This window comes from Girardinichthys multiradiatus, chromosome 4 (assembly GCF_021462225.1).
Source record: "Girardinichthys multiradiatus isolate DD_20200921_A chromosome 4, DD_fGirMul_XY1, whole genome shotgun sequence".
Taxonomy (NCBI): domain Eukaryota; kingdom Metazoa; phylum Chordata; class Actinopteri; order Cyprinodontiformes; family Goodeidae; genus Girardinichthys; species Girardinichthys multiradiatus.
In genome coordinates this window covers 4508386-4526220 of record NC_061797.1, presented here as the reverse complement: position 1 = coordinate 4526220, position 17835 = coordinate 4508386, and the positions used below count along the sequence as shown (strand labels likewise).

At 41.3% G+C, this 17835-nt stretch overlaps 1 protein-coding gene across 1 annotated transcript in view; it reads left to right on the top strand.

Moving 5' to 3' along the window:
- Nucleotides 1-3150: 3150 nt before the first annotated feature.
- pkp3b (plakophilin 3b) overlaps nt 3151-17835 on the top strand; it is a 43881-nt gene continuing 29196 nt past the window's right edge. Inside the window, exons 1-2 of the mRNA XM_047363192.1 lie at nt 3151-3560; nt 14831-14919. Coding sequence (XP_047219148.1) covers nt 3365-3560; nt 14831-14919 — 285 coding nt within the window. The 5' untranslated portion in view covers nt 3151-3364. The remainder of the gene's footprint in view (nt 3561-14830; nt 14920-17835) is intronic.

Below are 17835 nucleotides of genomic sequence, written 5' to 3'. Positions count from 1 at the left end.
GGTAGTTGTAATAAGTTATTGGTTACTTCCCTTTACGTTCTTGTTGTTGTTTTAGATTGTTTAGATCCTTGAACTGCCACCTTAACGTGGTGGAGGGGTTTGAGTGCTCAAATGATCCTAGAGGCTATGTTGTCTGGGGCTTAAATGCCATGGTCTCCCATGGCAAACAGGCTCTAGGTGATGGGTCAGACAAAGAGCGGTTCAAGACACCTTCATGAGGACTACTAAATCGAGGCACATGACGTCGCCTGGTACGGCAGAGCCAGGGTCCCACCCTGGAGCCAAGCCTGGGGTCGGGACTGGGTTGCTCCTCGCAGGACCCGGCTGGGCCAAGCCCTAATGAGAGAAGCGAGGCCATCCCCCACTGGGCCCACCACCTGCAGGGGGAACCGTGAGGGACTGGTTCAAAGAGGATTGGGCGACGGACGAAGGTGGAGACCTCGGCGGCCAGATCCACGGATGCTTAGGCTGGCTCTAGGGACATGGAATGTCACCTTGCTGGGAGGGAAGGAGCCTGAGGTTGTGCGGGTGGTCGAGAGATATATTGACTAAAAATAGTCAGGCTCGCCTCCATGCACAGCGTGCGGTCTGGAACCCATTTCCTCGAAAGGGGCTGGATTCTCTTCTACTCTGGAGTGGCCCACGGGGAGAGGCTGCGGGCTGGGGTGGGTTTGCTTGTTGCCCCCCAGCTCAGCCATCTCGTGTTGGGGTTTACCTCAGTGGATGAGAGGGTCACATCCCTGCGCCTGCGGGTTGGGGACAGGTCTCTGACTGTTGTTTCAGCATATGGGCAGAGCGGTAATGCGGAGTACCCGGCCTTCTTGGCATCCCTGTCGGGGGTGGTGGATAGTGCCCCTCCCGGGAACTCCATTATTCTGCTGGGAGACTTCAACGCCCATGTGGGAACACGGGCAGTAAGGGACGCTGTCAAGCTGAAGGAGTCCTATCAGCTATGGTTGCCTTGTGGGACTCCTGCCATCACGCATTCTCTGGTAAAAACAGAGGCTGGGGACTCGGGGTTAGACTCTTTCATCACCCAGGCTGAAGTCACCGAGGTGGTTAAAAAGCTCCGCGGTTGCTGGACTTCGGTGGTGGATGAGATCCGCCCTGAGTACCTCAAGTCTCTGGATGTTGTGGGGCTGTCATGGTTGACACGCCATTTCAACATTGCGTGGCGGTCGGGGACAGTGCCTCTGGATTGGCAGACTGGGGTGGTGGTCCAGGAGCATGGAATCGTGGGCCCTTTATTAGGGGCCATCCGGTCTCTGTACAAGCGGAGCAGGAGTTTGGTCCGCATTGGGGGCACTAAGTCGGACCTGTTCCCGGTGCATGTTGGACTCCGGCAGGGCTGCCCTTTGTCACCGGTGCTGTTCATAACTTTTATGGACGGGATTTTTAGGCGCAGCCAAGGGCCGGAGGGGGTCTGGTTTGGGGACCAGAGGATTTCGTCTGTTCTTTTTGCAGATGACGTGGTCCTGCTGGCCCCCTCTAGCCAAGACCTACAGCATGCGCTGGGGCGGTTCGCAGCCGAGTGTGAAGCGGCTGAGATGAAGATCAGCTCCTCCAAGTCCGAGGCCATGGTTCTCGACCAGAATAGGGTGGCTTGTCCTCTTCAGGTTGGAGGGAAGTTCCTGCCTCAAGTGGAGGAGTTTAAGTATCTCGGGGTCTTGTTCACGAGTGAGGGAAGAATGGAGGGGGAGATCAACAGACGGATCGGTGCGGCTGCTGCAGTAATGGGGGCACCAGTCCGTTGTGGTGAAGAGAGAGCTGAGCTGAAAAGCGAAGCTCTTGATTTACCGGTCAGTCTACATTCCTACCCTCACCTATGGCTATGAACTTTGGGTCATGACCAAAAGAACGAGATCCCGAATACAAGCGGCTGAAATGAGCTTCCTCCGTAGGGTGGCCGGGCACTCCCTCCACATCGAGAGCAGCCAGTTGAGGTGGCTCGGGCATCTATACCGGATGCCTCCTGGACGCCTTCCTCGGTAGGTGTTCCAGGCACGTCCCACTCGGAGGAGGCCCAGGACACACTGGAGGGACTATGTCTCTCGGCTGGCCTGGGAACGCCTTGGGCTCCTCCCAGAGGAGCTGGAGGAGGTGTCTAGGGAGAGGGACGTCTGGGGGTCTCTGCTGAGTCTGCTGCCCCTGCAATCTGGTCCCGGATAAAGCAGAAGACGACGAGTACGAGTACAAGATGTATTTGGTTTCGCTTCCCTGCTCCTCCTTGTGAGTTAGTGGTTGTTTATCTTTAGATCTAGTTTCTCTTTGGTTTATTTTATAGTTTAGTTTCTCTAGTCTCCCTGCGTCTCCCAGTCCGGTCACCATAGTAACCATTCATTCCCTCAGTCATCACAGCCAGTTCCCGCAACTGTTCCCACTTCCCATCTGATCACCTTAGCTTCCTCTCATTGGTCCATTCTCCTCCTCTCTCTGCTTTTATACCTGGTTGTATTCATTATTCCCAGCTGGTTCCTCATGTCTTATTCCTGTGAAATCCCTGATATCTCCTGATTCTGGATCTTTGTGTGTACAGTTTATGTAAGTCCATTTCTGATCTTTATTGAAGAAAGAAGACTAAATCTCACAATGCTGCTTCTGAGAATTTGTCTGCGTTTTGGTCCAAACCTACACCTTACATTGACATTAATAGATTAGAATGCTCCCAGAAAGAAATGAAAATCTACAGTATTGTGGTTGAAATAGCCTATACAGTCCAAATCTGCAAAGAATAATTTATAACATTACAACATCAAATTAGACCAATAAAAATAATTTTTAATACAAAATGTGGCCGACTGAAAAGTATGTCTGTGTACTGTGTAATATATGCCCTCACTTGGTTGCGGATCGTTTTGCATGACAGCTGTAATCCATATCCCGTATACGTGTGTGCGGCTGCAGTCTTCACCTTATGGATATCCCCCATACTGTTGAATGGGCTTTCTTTGTGCACCTTTTTGTAAAACACATTTTTCTTCCACTTAATTTTAAACCGTATACTGTGAAAGCATCCAAATTGGGAGGCGTACTTTACTTGCTACAGCAGTAAAGTACTGTTGTGAAAAGTGTAATTTTACTGTTAAAACAACAAAAATAATTTACAATGTAGCAGTGAATGAATGTTTTATTTGTGGGTTGTCATTGACAGCAGGTGGATTTGTTCCGGGCCTCCTCCCTACACAGTCCCCGCCTCCAGATGTACGGGCTGCTGACGGGTCTCCATTTCGCAGCGGGCTGACTCTCTCTCTCTGTCAGACGCTGAGTTGCTGGAGTCGCTGGAACATTTACTCCCGCTGTTTTTTTCCCGTCTCCACCCTGGTGAGGTTTTAGTCCTCCGCTGTGAGTGAGTACGACCGCTGCTATGGCGGAGGGTTGTTTTCTGACGGCGCTGCAGCCGAACTCATCTTGTACTGCGTATGTGCTGCCCTCGGACGAGCAGTCTGTGGACCCGCTGGGCAAAGTCCGGAGAGTCCAGCAGCAGGTCCGGATGCGGTTGGCCGAGAGGAAGTCTTCCTCGCTCCCCAGACTGAGCAACTCACAGCTCGGGCCTGCAACAGGTGAGAGGCGTGGTGTTGGAAAGCTTCAACTTCCAGTGAGTGGAGGCTGTCCGTTACTTCGGTATAACGGTGTACAGGATTATATAGGTGTGACCTGCGTCCACGCCCTGTTATATTACAATACAATACAATACAATAGAATAAGCCGTTATTTAAAAATTGTTAATGACCATGATGACAAAAATAAAACTTATTAATATAAAATAATAAAAAACTGCTAAAAGCATAGGAAATGTAAATCCAAACAAGCGCAGTCATATGGGAATAAAATGTACCAGCACAAATTGTGCTTTTATATTGGTTCAGAATCAAACTACAACACAGATACACGAACATACTGCTAATATACAGTACTAACGTAGTTACTAGAAAGAATGGAATGTATTTATATATAATTTGTGTGTGTGTGTGTGTGAGTGTGTATGTATACTGACTGATTCAATAAATGGTTTTATTTATTTCAGTAACTCAGTTCATTAAGTTAAACACATTATCAATTAATTACACAGACTGATGTTTTCAAGTCTGTATTTCTGTTAATTTATGATAATTTTCTACTTAAAGCTAATAAAACACAACATTTAAGATCAGAATATTACACCAGATAATAAAAAACACATTTCATACAGAAATGTGGGCTTAATGAAAAGTATGTTTAAATGCTTGCTTAAGGGTTGTTATTTTCAGGAATTCTTATTCTGATTTATGATGTGTATGATGTGATTTATGTGGGTATATATATATATATATATATATATATATATATATATATATATATCTATATATATATATAGCCAGCCAATTGTGGTGGGTTATATCTTATCCCCTGACGCTGCATTGCAAACTGTTGCTAATCTGCATGCAGCACACCCAGGCCAACAGTAGCAAGGGGATTTATTGGTCTAAACTGAAAACAGATTCTATCCAACCGTTGTTGGGAAAAAGTCTTGCATAGCCTCCCATCCTTTGTTTTTACATTCTGCTCTTTTTTTCCCTGCCACGCAGTGTTTGCTGCATTGACTGTTCATCCACACCACTTAAACCACTGAAATGTTCATAAACACAGCAGGACAAAATGATAAAATAGAATTGTTCTGAATCTGAGAGGCAGGAGAACAGAGAACAGCATGACATGTATATGCATTTTGCTGGAAAAAAATCAGTAATTTCAGATTTTCTCACTTTTGGAGCTCTTTGGACTGAGAAAACGTCTTCATTTCTACAAAAGGGTGAAAGAAAGATGGATTCGTAATTGTGTTTAAACTCATTTTAGTTGAGCAGGAACTTGAGAAGAGACAGTAAGTGTACAGGAATTAACCAAAGCTGAAGTTGGCACCAGGGTTACATATAACTGTACTTGAAAAACTTGGCTTTAAAAAACAGACCATTGTAGGGTCAAGCAGAGTCCCTAGTAACATCTCAACAAAGGGACTACACAGTGCTGGTGGAGGTTTTGTTCAGCCATTTAGATGAAGCTGATGATGTGGAATCCTGGAAATTCCACTTCTTCTGCTTTGTCCAGAGCTCAGACCTGAGTGTTTACTGTTTCAGACCAAATACAATCTGAGCTTTGATATTCCAGCTTTATATTCTGTATTTGCCTTTTGTTTAAACAAGACCACACCGGTATCACTGTAGGCTAGTGCAAAACTTGCATTCTTTTCTAAAGGAAACTACAAAACAGGAAGGACACGTCTCCTCCATTTGACTGCACCTTCCTGTGTGTGATAAACAGGCCTCACTTTGACTCATGTAGTAGTCAAGATGATGGTCTGCACTGAACCTTGTGGGAGTTATCTCCTAAAATTCTTGTGTCTGACCACTAACAGTGACATTTTCACTCCTTAAACTCATACTTACACATCAAAAAAAGGTAATTCCAGGGAATACAAGAGCTAATCCCAAATACCAACCTTAAAATAATGTAATACAGACAAAAATAGATGTTTCCACAAACTGAACTAAAAGACACATAATCTGTTTTTCCTCACTTGACATTCATTCAGACTAAATATTTCCTGTTTTAGGTCAGTTAGGATTACCAACATTATTATTTCTCTTCAGTAAATGCAGGAAGACTTGTTCACATTACATTGTTCAATTTTAGACATTTATATACCCAAAGATTACTATGATTTTAAGTAATTGGAAAGCCAGATGATGATCTGTATGCTTCTGATAGGTTAATTCACAACATAAGGGCGTCTGTGGCTCAGGTGGCTGCAGTTCGTCCAGATTAATTTTCTCTTTGCATGGCCTAGTTGCACAGCTATGTCTTGTACAGGGGTTGCACAATGAAACTGAAACACCTGGTTTTAGACCACAATAATTTATTAGTATGGTGTAGGGCCTCCTTTTGCGGCCAATACAGCATCAATTCATCTTGGGAATGACATATACAAGTCCTGCACATTGGTCAGAGGGATTTTAAGCCATTCTTCTTGCAGGATAGTGGTCAGGTCACTACGTGATACTGGTGGAGGAAAACGTTTCCTGACTCGCTCCTCCAAAACACCCCAAAGTGGCTCAATAATATTTAGATCTGGTGACTGTGCAGGCCATGGGAGATGTTCAATTTCACTTTCATGTTCATCAAACCAATCTTTCACCAGTCTTGCTGTGTGTTGGTGCATTGTCATCCTGATATATGGCACTGCCTTCAGGATACAATGTTTGAACCATTGGATGCACATGGTCTTCAAGAATGGTTCGGTAGTCCTTAGCAGTGACGTGCCCATCTAGCACAAGTATTGGGCCAAGGGAATGCCATGATGTGGCAGCCCAAACCATCACTGATCCACCCCCATGCTTCACTCTGGGCACGCAACAGTCTGGGTGGTACGCTTCTTTGGGGCTTCTCCACATCGTAACTCTCCCGGATCTTGGGAAAACAGTAAAGGTGGACTCATCAGAGAACAATACATGTTTCACATTGTCCACAGCCCAAGATTTGCGCTCCTTGCACCATTGAAACCGACGTTTGGCATTGGCACGATTGACCAAAGGTTTGGCTATAGCAGCCGTGTATATTGACCCTGTGGAGCTCCTGACGGACAGTTCTGGTGGAAACAGGAGAGTTGAGGTGCACATTTAATTCTGCCGTGATTTGGGCAGCCGTGGTTTTATGTTTTTTGGATACAATCCGGGTTAGCACCCGAACATCCCTTTCAGACAGCTTCCTCTTGCGTCCACAGTTAATCCTGTTGGATGTGGTTCGTCCTTCTTGGTGGTATGCTGACATTACCCTGGATACAATGGCTCTTGATACATCACAAAGACTTGCTGTCTTGGTCACAGATGCGCCAGCAAGACGTGCACCAACAATTTGTCCTCTTTTGAACTCTGGTATGTCACCCATAATGTTGTGTGCATTTCAATATTTTGAGCAAAACTGTACTCTTACCCTGCTAATTGAACCTTCACACTCTGCTCTTACTGGTGCAATGTGCAATCAATGAAGACTGGCTACCAGGCTGGTCCAATTTAGCCATGAAACCTCCCACACTAAAATGACAGGTGTTTCAGTTTATTGTCCAACCCCTGTAGTATTTAAAGTTGTGTCACGCTCTTTTCAGAGCATCCGCATATGTTTCAGATGATGAATTGAGCAGAGCCCCAAAAAGTGTTGAAAGGCTTACCAAATGCATTCAGTACTTTCAATACAAGGATAGTTGTTGTGTGCTACTTTCAACATGCTGTTATTTGCATGATTTTGCTTATCAACATATTTCTCAGATCAGATGGACACTTTGAGTTATGATGTGGGTTATGATATGACTGTGGGTTGTATTCATTGTTCTGCACTTGACACCATATTATATTGGTTGGGTTTGATTGAATAAAATCTAAGGTAAAACTCAACCACCATTGCTTTTTTACACATACTGGCTATCTGGACTACATGGTGTAAGGTGTAATAAACATGTGGATCAGGGGTGCTCAAGTCACGCCCTTAAGAGCTCTTGAGGACTGGTTCTTGGGCATCCCTGGTGAAGTTAATAGAACAAAAGGATAATCTGAAAAATGTCAGACATTGGACTGCAGCCCAAATCATAATCTAAACCCATACATGGTATACACAGGTTAACACTAGTAAGGACAGAGCTAAATATGGCATGCCAAAAGTGACAGAACATACAAATGACCACAAAATACAAACCAACGTCCCATTGCTCATGACAAACCAAGCCAGACAGAGAATCTGTTGAAAAAGCTAAATATTAGGGTGATGGCATGGAGGCCTTCCAACCATAAAGATTTAGATTTCAGCAAAAGAGCTATTGTAATAAATATCAATTGTAATACAGAATTAAATATATATACATGCAGAAAAGGCTTGTCAGCGATTATAAAAAGGGTTTGATTGCTGTCATACAATAAATACTTTTTATAAAATTAAAGATTAGAAATAATTTTCAGCCTTCCATTTTTTGTTAATATGTAAATAAAAACTGAGAAATGGTTTTTACTGTTTTGTCAAAAACGTCTAATTTTGGGTTTAATTGAAGCAGTGGTATTTTTCGTTATCAGACCTGTGAAAGACAACAGGTTCATCTTTATAAAGAGCTTGGACTGCAGTAACCCACAGATAGATATACTGTATAATAAATAATGTAGTTGGAGGTCGAATCCCATTTCACCCCTTTTCCTTACTCTCCAGATACACCTCTACCTGGTTGCATGTTGGCTGTGGGGAGGGCTGGTTTCCCAGTCCTTACTGCAATATTGGGAGAAGGCGAAGTGGCACAAAAAGGATAATCAAATCATAACTGACTACAAACAGCAAAAATAGGATGGTATTTTTTATTAAAAATATTTTATTATAACTATAATAATATTTATTTTTAAACATATTATTTATACTGTTAAGATTTCTCACAAACATTAAAATATTTGTATGTTTAGGTGTGAACATATATCTATAATATGCATGTTTATATGTATGTATATTCTGTCTCTAGATTTATGGATTGAAAAGAGTAGGCAAGTATATAAGCCTAAATTATCGGTTTATAGAATATATAATGATGTTTATTTTGTTTTACATTTCTGTAATGTTGTAAATTTACCAAAATAAATGACTCAATCAATCAATATTATATTCTGACATCTGTCGCTGACAGGATGACTGTTGGAAGGACATTTGGTCATGATAAAAAGAAAGTACACACACAACTCCACGCTTTTATTGTATGCAGGATCTGCTTTTAACAGATTCTAAAATTGTTCAAACTAACTACAAGTGCATAAAACTGCATATTGCAGATTCTTTTATGTATTTTACAGAGTGCAGACAGAGAAACTGTTGATAAACCCTAGAGTTTTAAGGTGGTGTACCTTATTTTAATTCTGACTGTATGAAGGCATATTCTGATGTATAAAAGAATGTCCCATCAGGCAGTGGAATATTTAACCCCTTTAAAATGGGTGCCAGAATACAGGCTACAGGTCAGTTTAAATGAACAGTTCTATGGCTGACGCCAGTATTTAAAGAAATAGAGCAGCCAATGGCCAGTATTAGAATTTTGACATTTCTTTGTGAGTGAAACATCCAGGTTCCTGTAGACTGAAATGATTCTACTGAAGAATCGGCTTCTTCCTCTTTCTCTGTCCCCAGATCTCTGTTATTTATAGGTGATATACACAGGCATCATTTTTATAGATCTGCTCTGCATTAAATACAGAGTAAGAAATTCCCAGTACAGTTGATAGTGTGAGAGCAAGTGTATCTCGGACCTTCTGCTGGTTGGAACTTATTGGACAGTGTAAAAATATTATGTAAAATTATATAAAAATAGCAAATTTGATTTCTTGGGGGTGATTTTTCAGTCAGCTGATATTATTGGTATACACTTTAACAGCAGTAATGCACCCTGGCCAGGATGCCATGAGCCTGGTGGCAGCTTCTGTGTGTTGTACATACAGAAAAATTCCTTCAGCCTGAGGTGAGCACTCTGGTTTGCATTCTTTGGTCAGTTGTCTTAGCATTACACAATGATTCAGTTTTACAGGATGCTCAGGGTGATGCCGCTGTGGATTTCCAACTGAAGGTTTTGACTAAAGTCAAAGGGAGAAAGAGTTGCTGTTACATCATGTCACCAGATTTCCCACATCATAAGCCACAGGCAAGTCACTTTAGTTACATCTGATGTGTCAGAATGAGGCTGTGTGGCATCACAGGGTTCATAGGTCACTTTGCACATAGAGGTATTCCAGGAGAGATCTTTAACCATGACATTAACCTCTGAAGGTAAACCCCAGAGCATTGAGTTTAGGCAGCTTCTTTACTGTTTTCATCACAATATATTAGTGACCAAAAGACATTACTCTCTTATTTGTTTCTTAAAAATAAAATAACACTAGTAAGCACCTGAGCAAACAACATACGTAACAAATTTCAACAAAACATGTACAGTACAGGAAAAAAAAATCTAATTTAAAGCAATATAAATTAAACAAGTAAAGATGCCCTTTAAACTCTTGAGTGAAAACAACATTGTCCTGCCTAAACTATACAGTGTGTCATTTGCTGAACATTCCTTTCCAATCTCCTCTTGACAGCATGCTGTCAGTATCTATTTTGGACCTATCTCTTATCCCACCAATAGCCTGCATACAACTTAATCAGCTTGGCTAAACATGAAGAAAGATTGGTAGAATCTTTATGTTATAGATCTGTTTAATTGGAAGTTTTCTTCAGAAGTTGAACAAATTCTATTACAAACAATCTAGTACTTAGGTGATGAGAAAACCAAAGGAATCAATCCACATCAATGTTCATTTTTACTGCATTGCACCAGTAGGGGTTAGTTTACCTTGCAGAACTTCCCAATACGCCACCAATGCTTCATATACCAGTGTGAAAAATCTAAAATAATACAAACCAACACTTTTTACAAACTATGGTGTTGGCAAAATAAAGAGTTGTTACCCAAAAAATTACGGTGGGTTGTATTCATTGTTCTGCACTTGACACCATATTATATTGGTTGGATTTGATTGAATAAAATCTAAGTATCTATATGGACTATATGGATTGGGGCCACAAATTTGGTGGGTGGACTTTACCCGCCATTTTGTATTGGAACCTTCTAGCTCGTCACAAGCTATAAATAACATGTGGATCAGGGGTGCTCAAGTCACGCCCTTAAGAGCTCTTGAGGACTGGTCTTGGGCATCCCTGATGAAGTTAGTAGAACAAAAGGATAATCTGAAAAATGTCAGACACTGGACTACGACTACAGCTCAAATCATAATCTAAACCAATACATGGCATACACAGGTTAACACAAGTAAAAACATAACATATAAAAACTAAGGACTGAGCTAAATAGGGCATGCCAACAGTGACAGAACATACAAATGATCACAAAATACAAACCAACGTCCCTTTGCTCATGACAGGCCAAGCCAGACAGAGACTAGAAAGAGCTATTGTAATAAATATCAATTGTAATACAGAATTAAATATATATAAATGCAGAAAAGGCTTGTCAGCGATTATAAAAAAGGTTTGATTGCTGTCATAGAAATAAATACTTTTTATAAAATTAAAGGTCAGAAATAATTTTCAGCCTTTTACACAATAATGTTTTAAGGTAATCTCATCATCTAAATCTCCTAAAAAGATAAATGAGTCATGGTTGTAGTCACTAATATAAACGTTGAATGAAGGTCAGTATACTTTGTAAAAAAAAACAAAAAACTGAAGGACAACAACATTTCTAGCGAAACATAAATCAGGACATCGCACATGCTCAAATAGCAAAAATGAAAAACAGCCATATGAAATATGGTACACACGATGAGATCATTTCTTAGCCTTTAGAAGGTTTGTCTTGTGAAACCCTCAGTCATTTATTTTGGTGTGCTCCTATCTGTTGAAGTGACAGTGAACATCATAGTGAGACATATCGAAGAGCTGTTTGAGGCCATCAGAAAGCAGATTGTGACAAGTTATGAGTCTGGTAAGGAATTAATAAAGAGGTCTCAAAAGAAGTTAAAATCAGCCATTCCATGGTACGAAAAATTGCCTAGAAGTGGGAAATGTTCAAAACAACAGCCAACATGCCCAGGTCTGGCCTTCTAAGCAAGTTCACACTATAAGCAGACCATAAGATGCTAAACGAAGTATCCAAGTCATCAGATGATCACAGGACCTACAGCAAATTATTGCTACTGTTAATGAAAATGCAGGTCTGCACAATCAGAAGGAGACAACACAAGTTTAACCTTCACTCCCAGAAAATCGTAAAGGCAGACTAAAGTTTGCCAGAGAGAAGGTAGAAAAAAACTGGACTTTTGTAATATGGTTCTTTGGACAGATGAGTCTAAAGTTGAATTGTTTGAACACCAGAACAAAGGTCATGTTTGGCATAAACCAAATACAGCAATCAAGGAAAAGAACCTCATACTAACTGTGAAGCATGAAGGTGGAAGTTTCATGGGTTGGGGGTGCTTTGCTGCCACAGTACCTGACTAGCTCACCATCATAAAATCCAACATGAATTCTACCATGAATAAAGTGTTTGAGAGACCATCTGTGATGAACGCTAGGGCTGAAGCAGATTTGGACCCTGTAATGTGACAATGAGCCAAAACATACCAGTAAATCCACCTAAAACTGGCTGAGAAAGGATTGTCCTGGAATGGGGACAAACACTGAGCTTTTTCTTATTGAGATACTGTGGAGTGACTTGAAATGGGCTGTACATGCATCAAACATCTCACAGCAAAAATTAGGAAGTAGAGTAAACTTTCCTCACACTGATGGTAGATGGGTACACAAAGCATCATTTAAGTTATTTCAGCCACAGGGGGTAAGACTAGCCATCGGGGTGGGGTGTCCTAACTCTTTCATCAGATAGAAAACATATTTTTGTTGATATCATCAGTTGAATGAATCAAACATGGCTAGTTTTTGGTGTTCACCTGTTATTAAATAACTTTATTTTCTAAAGATAAGTAACTAATGAAAAACATTAGATATTGATATGAACAAAATATTTAATGGGTTGTCCTAATTTTGTCATATCATTATAAAAAAATCATGTCAGATAAAAACCAAAGGTGAATATGCCATTAAATGCTGTCAATAAGTGCTTAGAGAGTAAACTCTAAAAGCCACACTTGATTGTTTAAATATCTTAAGCAGGATGAAAAGCCTTAAAGGAAGAAAGTTTGTATTTTGTTTAACTTTTCTTCAAAAAAGTGCCAATGATTTCTTATCTTAAGACATTAATCACCTAAAACATTTCACTTCAGTCTCCTGTTGGGTCACTCAGAGCCTCTGCTTATTATTTTATTCTAACTCATTTCTGTAGTTATTAATATTGCTGTTTATGCTATATGCTGTGTTATTTTTTAGTTTTTGTGGTGGTGATACTTGAGCTTTCCTCCAGTGATCTCTGATGTGGTGATGCTTATGTTCAGGCATGCAGCCCAGGGTTCCTCCCAGCAGCATTTCCTCCCTCCTTCCGTCCAGGCTGCAGGACTGTATGCTGTGTATGTGTGTATTTGTGTGTGTGGGTGTGTTTTCTCACAATCTTTGCCACAGTCAAAAGTTCCCTTTGTGTTGTTCCTTTATGTGGTTAAAAGGTGCTGTATGCAAAAACTACATGTGACCTGTATCCAAGGTGAAATAAAGATTTTAACTGTAATTTTCTTCCATTTAGTTGACATGATGTAATCTTTTACATACTCAAATACACAAACTGGGTCATGCTGAACATGCTAGTTGTGTGGCACAGTAGATAATTCTTACATATTGTTCATTCCTGAGTGCTTACACTGAGGGAAACTGGACCTCTTTCCTTAAAGATGCTCCACCAATCTAAATATCTTATGTGGATAAAGATGATATTCCCAGTTATCGTTGGTCCTTAAAATGCAGGTGTTCTGCTGTTTTGTTCTTGTGTTAAACCATGCTGCTTTAAAAAGCCCTTTTTCTGTCTCCTGTACCCAGTGAAGGGCCATGGTCATTATGCTTCACTGAATCACTCAGCTTGTGTCTGGCTGTTTTATTGTTAGTGAGAATACCTCCATGGGAACTTAATTCCTAGAACTCATAAGCTTTTTGAGTCAGGGCTCAGCTGTCTTCATGAACTAAGAATGTCCTTTCTTTATCCAGGTTCCATGAGCTGGTAGACTGACATTTATCCCTGACTGTGTTATGTTTTCTACTGGTCGTTCAGGGTTCACTGAAATTGATGCTTAATAACCGGCTAGTGACTCTGGATGGCTTGTCCCTCATGAATCCTGAAGAATTCCTGTCGTACATTGAAAATGTCATCTAAAAGTATTATGTCATTAGACAAAGTTTGAATTTTCTGGATACTGTCAAGGAAGGTTAATCAGCTAAGCTCATTTGGTTGTCAGTGGGTGCAGCTAAAGAGATCTCATCAATTTACCATGCCAACGTGTTCAGCATTCGTCCACGATGATGCACACCAAAATTTGTGTAGATCCGATGATGTATGAGCGAGATAAAGCGTTTGAAGTTTTCTAGGGGTGCCATTGAAATTCCAATATAATCCAATAGTTCTGATTGGAGGTTGACAAAGATCAACCCTATTCAGTTTGGAGTAAATCAGACCATGTGTGTAATTTAGAGCCAAATGTACACCAATGGCGAGATGTAATGATTCGCAGCGCAACCAAACCCACACAGTCCAGCCAACAATAACAATAACTGTTCCCTGTAAGATTTGTGTGATCAGAAACTCTGCTTGAAACTTGTAAGAATCAGAGTTAAACAGAAGCACACCCACCAGTGAAACAAACAACTTCCTGTTCTAAGTGGCCGGGGCTAAACTGATGTCAGCAACTAAGCATGTAGATGAGATAAGTGCTGGTTTGAGATGACACGCTGGATAACGTTTGGGGGCAGGACTAAGATCGATCATACTGAATTATTTGTCACCTGTCTTCTGACACAATTTTGAGTGGATTAGGTCAAGAAGGTCAGAGATGGACATTTCCAAGTGAAAAATGTGACTTCCTGTTCTCAGGGGGTGGGGCTTTAATGATGTCAGCATCTTTGGGCACCCAAAGGGCATCAATCATACCTTTGGTTTCAATCAGCCTTTCTATGTGCAAGTTGAAGCTGTTTAAATGTTTTGGCAAGTAGATAAAGTTTGTGGTTTGGAATGGAATAGAATAGTTGCAAAAAATGTTTAGGTGTTCCTAGCAAAGTGTTCCTAAAATGGTTTCATATGGTGACTGGTGGTATATATAAAACAAATAATGTTTTTGCTCTATCCTCTGTGTAGACTACAGTCTTCCTGAAGTAAAAAGTTATTCCAAGGCACATGGCTTCAGTTCCAGGTCCATGATAAGCGCACCCACTCGTCCCATGGCTGTGAGTACAAAGTTTCACTTATACTGTAAAACACGTCAAGAACCATAAGTCTGCAGTGTTTGTTATTAAAATGAATGCTAAATCAGGCATTTTTGCTTTTTAAAATGTTATTGTTTTAAAATACCTTGGACGTTTATCATGTTATGTCACATTACAAACACAAGCGCCAGAGAATTTTGTTGGGATTTTATGTGATGCACCAAGACAAAGTCATGCCCATTTGTAAAGTGAAAGGAAAATGGTACATCACTTCTTCATGATGCTGTTTGTTCACTAAAACTAAAATATTAGTGAACAAACAGCACCATAAAGACCAAAGAACACTGAAGACAGATCAGTGGTCAAGCTTTGGAGAAGTTTCAAGCAGAGTTTGGTTATAAAACAGTATCCCAAGCTTTGGACATCTCAGAGGACTGTTTAATCTATTATTCCAAAGTGGAAAGAGTATGACAATTTCAAACCTACATGGCCATCCCTCTTACAGGCTTGGGGAGCATTAATCAGAGAAGCAGCCAAGAGGCCCATGGTTACTGTGGAGGAGCTGCAGAGCTCCACTGCTTAGGTGGGACAATCTTTTGATAGGATAGCTTTTAATGGCAGAAAAAAAGCCTTTTCCAGCCAAAACCCATGTTTACCCCAATGACCAAAGATGTACAGGGGTTGGACAATGAAACTGAAACACCTGGTTTTAGACCACAATAATTTCTTAGTATGGTGTAGGGTTTCCTTTTGCGGCCAATACAGCATCAATTCGTCTTGGGAATGACATATACAAGTCCTGCACAGTGGTCAGAGGGATTTTAAGCCATTCTTCTTGCAGGATAGTGGCCAGGTCACTACGTGATACTGGTGGAGGAAAACGTTTCCTGACTTGCTCCTCCAAAACACCCCAAAGTGGCTCAATAATATTTAGATCTGGTGACTGTGCAGGCCATGGGAGATGTTCAACGTCACTTTCATGTTCATCAAAACAATCTTTCACCAGTCTTGCTGTGTGTATTGGTGCATTGTCATCCTGATACACGGCACCGCCTTCAGGATACAATGTTTGAACCATTGGATGCACATGGTCCTCAAGAATGGTTCGGTAGTCCTTGGCAGTCCATTTAGCACAAGTATTGGGCCAAGGGAATGCCATGATATGGCAGCCCAAACCATCACTGATCCACCCCCATGCTTCACTCTGGGCATGCAACAGTCTGGGTGGTACGCTTCTTTGGGGCTTCTCCACATCGTAACTCTCCCGGATGTGGGGAAAACAGTAAAGGTGGACTCATCAGAGAACAATACATGTTTCACATTGTCCACAGCCCAAGATTTGCGCTCCTTGCACCATTGAAACCAACGTTTGGCATTGGCATGAGTGACCAAAGGTTTGGCTATAGCAGCCCGGTTGTGTATATTGACCCTGTGGAGCTCCCGAAGGACAGTTCTGGTGGAAACAGGAGAGTTGAGGTGCACATTTAATTCTGCCGTGATTTGGGCAGCCGTAGTTTTATGTTTTTTGGCTACAATCCGGATTAGCACCTGAACATCCCTTTCAGACAGCTTCCTCTTGCATCCACAGTTAATCCTGTTGGATGTGGTTCGTCCTTCTTGGTGGTATGCTGACATTACCCTGGATACCGTGGCTCTTGATACATCATAAAGACTTGCTGTCTTGGTCACATATGCGCCAGCAAGATGTGCACCAACAATTTGTGCTCTTTTGAACTCTGGTATGAAAACTGTGCTCTTATTCTGCTAATTGAACCTTCACACTCTGCTCTTACTGGTGCAATGTGCAATCAATGAAGACTGGCTACCAGGCTGGTACAATTTAGCCATGAAACCTCCCACACTAAAATGACAGGTGTTTCAGTTTCATTGTCCAACCCCTGTAACTATTTGGTATACATGAGAATTGATTCATGTGATTTAAAAAACAATGCACTTCAACCTGACCACTTCATCCCCATGGACGATCACACTTTGGGAATGCCTTTCCTGAGCACGGTGGTCAGAGTTGAGGGTCAGAAACAAACCTGGTATGCATGCAAAACCAGAACCGAGGAACAGATTGTCTTTCCAGCAGATTGTCCATACAGCCAGAGCAATAATGGAATGGTTTAGATCGAAGCATATTCATTTGTTATAATGCCTCAAGTCCAGAACAAAACCTGATTGAGAATCTGTGGTAAGACTCGAACATTGTAAACTGTAGGTCGAGCTATTTGGAACAGAAGAATGGGCAGAAGTTTCTGTCACTAGATGCGCAAAGATGGTAGAGACATACCCCAAAGGACATGCAGCTGTAACTGTAGGAAAAGGTAGCGCTATAAAGTATTTACTCAGAAGGGCTAAATACAAATACAGGCCACACTTTTCAGATTTCCATTTGTAAAAAGGTTTTAAAATCACATATCCACCACTGATGATGATGCACTACTTTGTGTTGGTCTATCACCTAGAATCCCAACAACATAAAATGAGGTTTGGTCTAGCAAAGTTTAAAGGGTATGAAGACCCTGTTCCCCTGTTTTCATTTGGCTTCTCTTCAGCACTGTGAAATATGACAATGAAGCACTGATATTCTGTCTGTTATGTTCTCCAACCATTCTGCTGTGTATTACAATCAGACACCTCTACTTTGGTCTCATCTGTCGAAAGGACATTGATTCAAAATGTTGAGGCTCATTTAGATTTAACTTAGCAAATGTAATTTGTGCTGCCATTTTCTTTTTATAGAGAACAGGCTTTTCTCTATCAACCCTTCCAAAAAAGTCATACTTGTTTAGTCATTTTCTTACAGACACCATCCTCAATATTTAACAGCTGACTAAGTAATGTGAAACAGCCAACGTAGCGATTAGGATTCATTTTCATTGTCTGGAGTTCCTCATCCGACAGAAAACCAGTAATTCCAGTACAGTCATG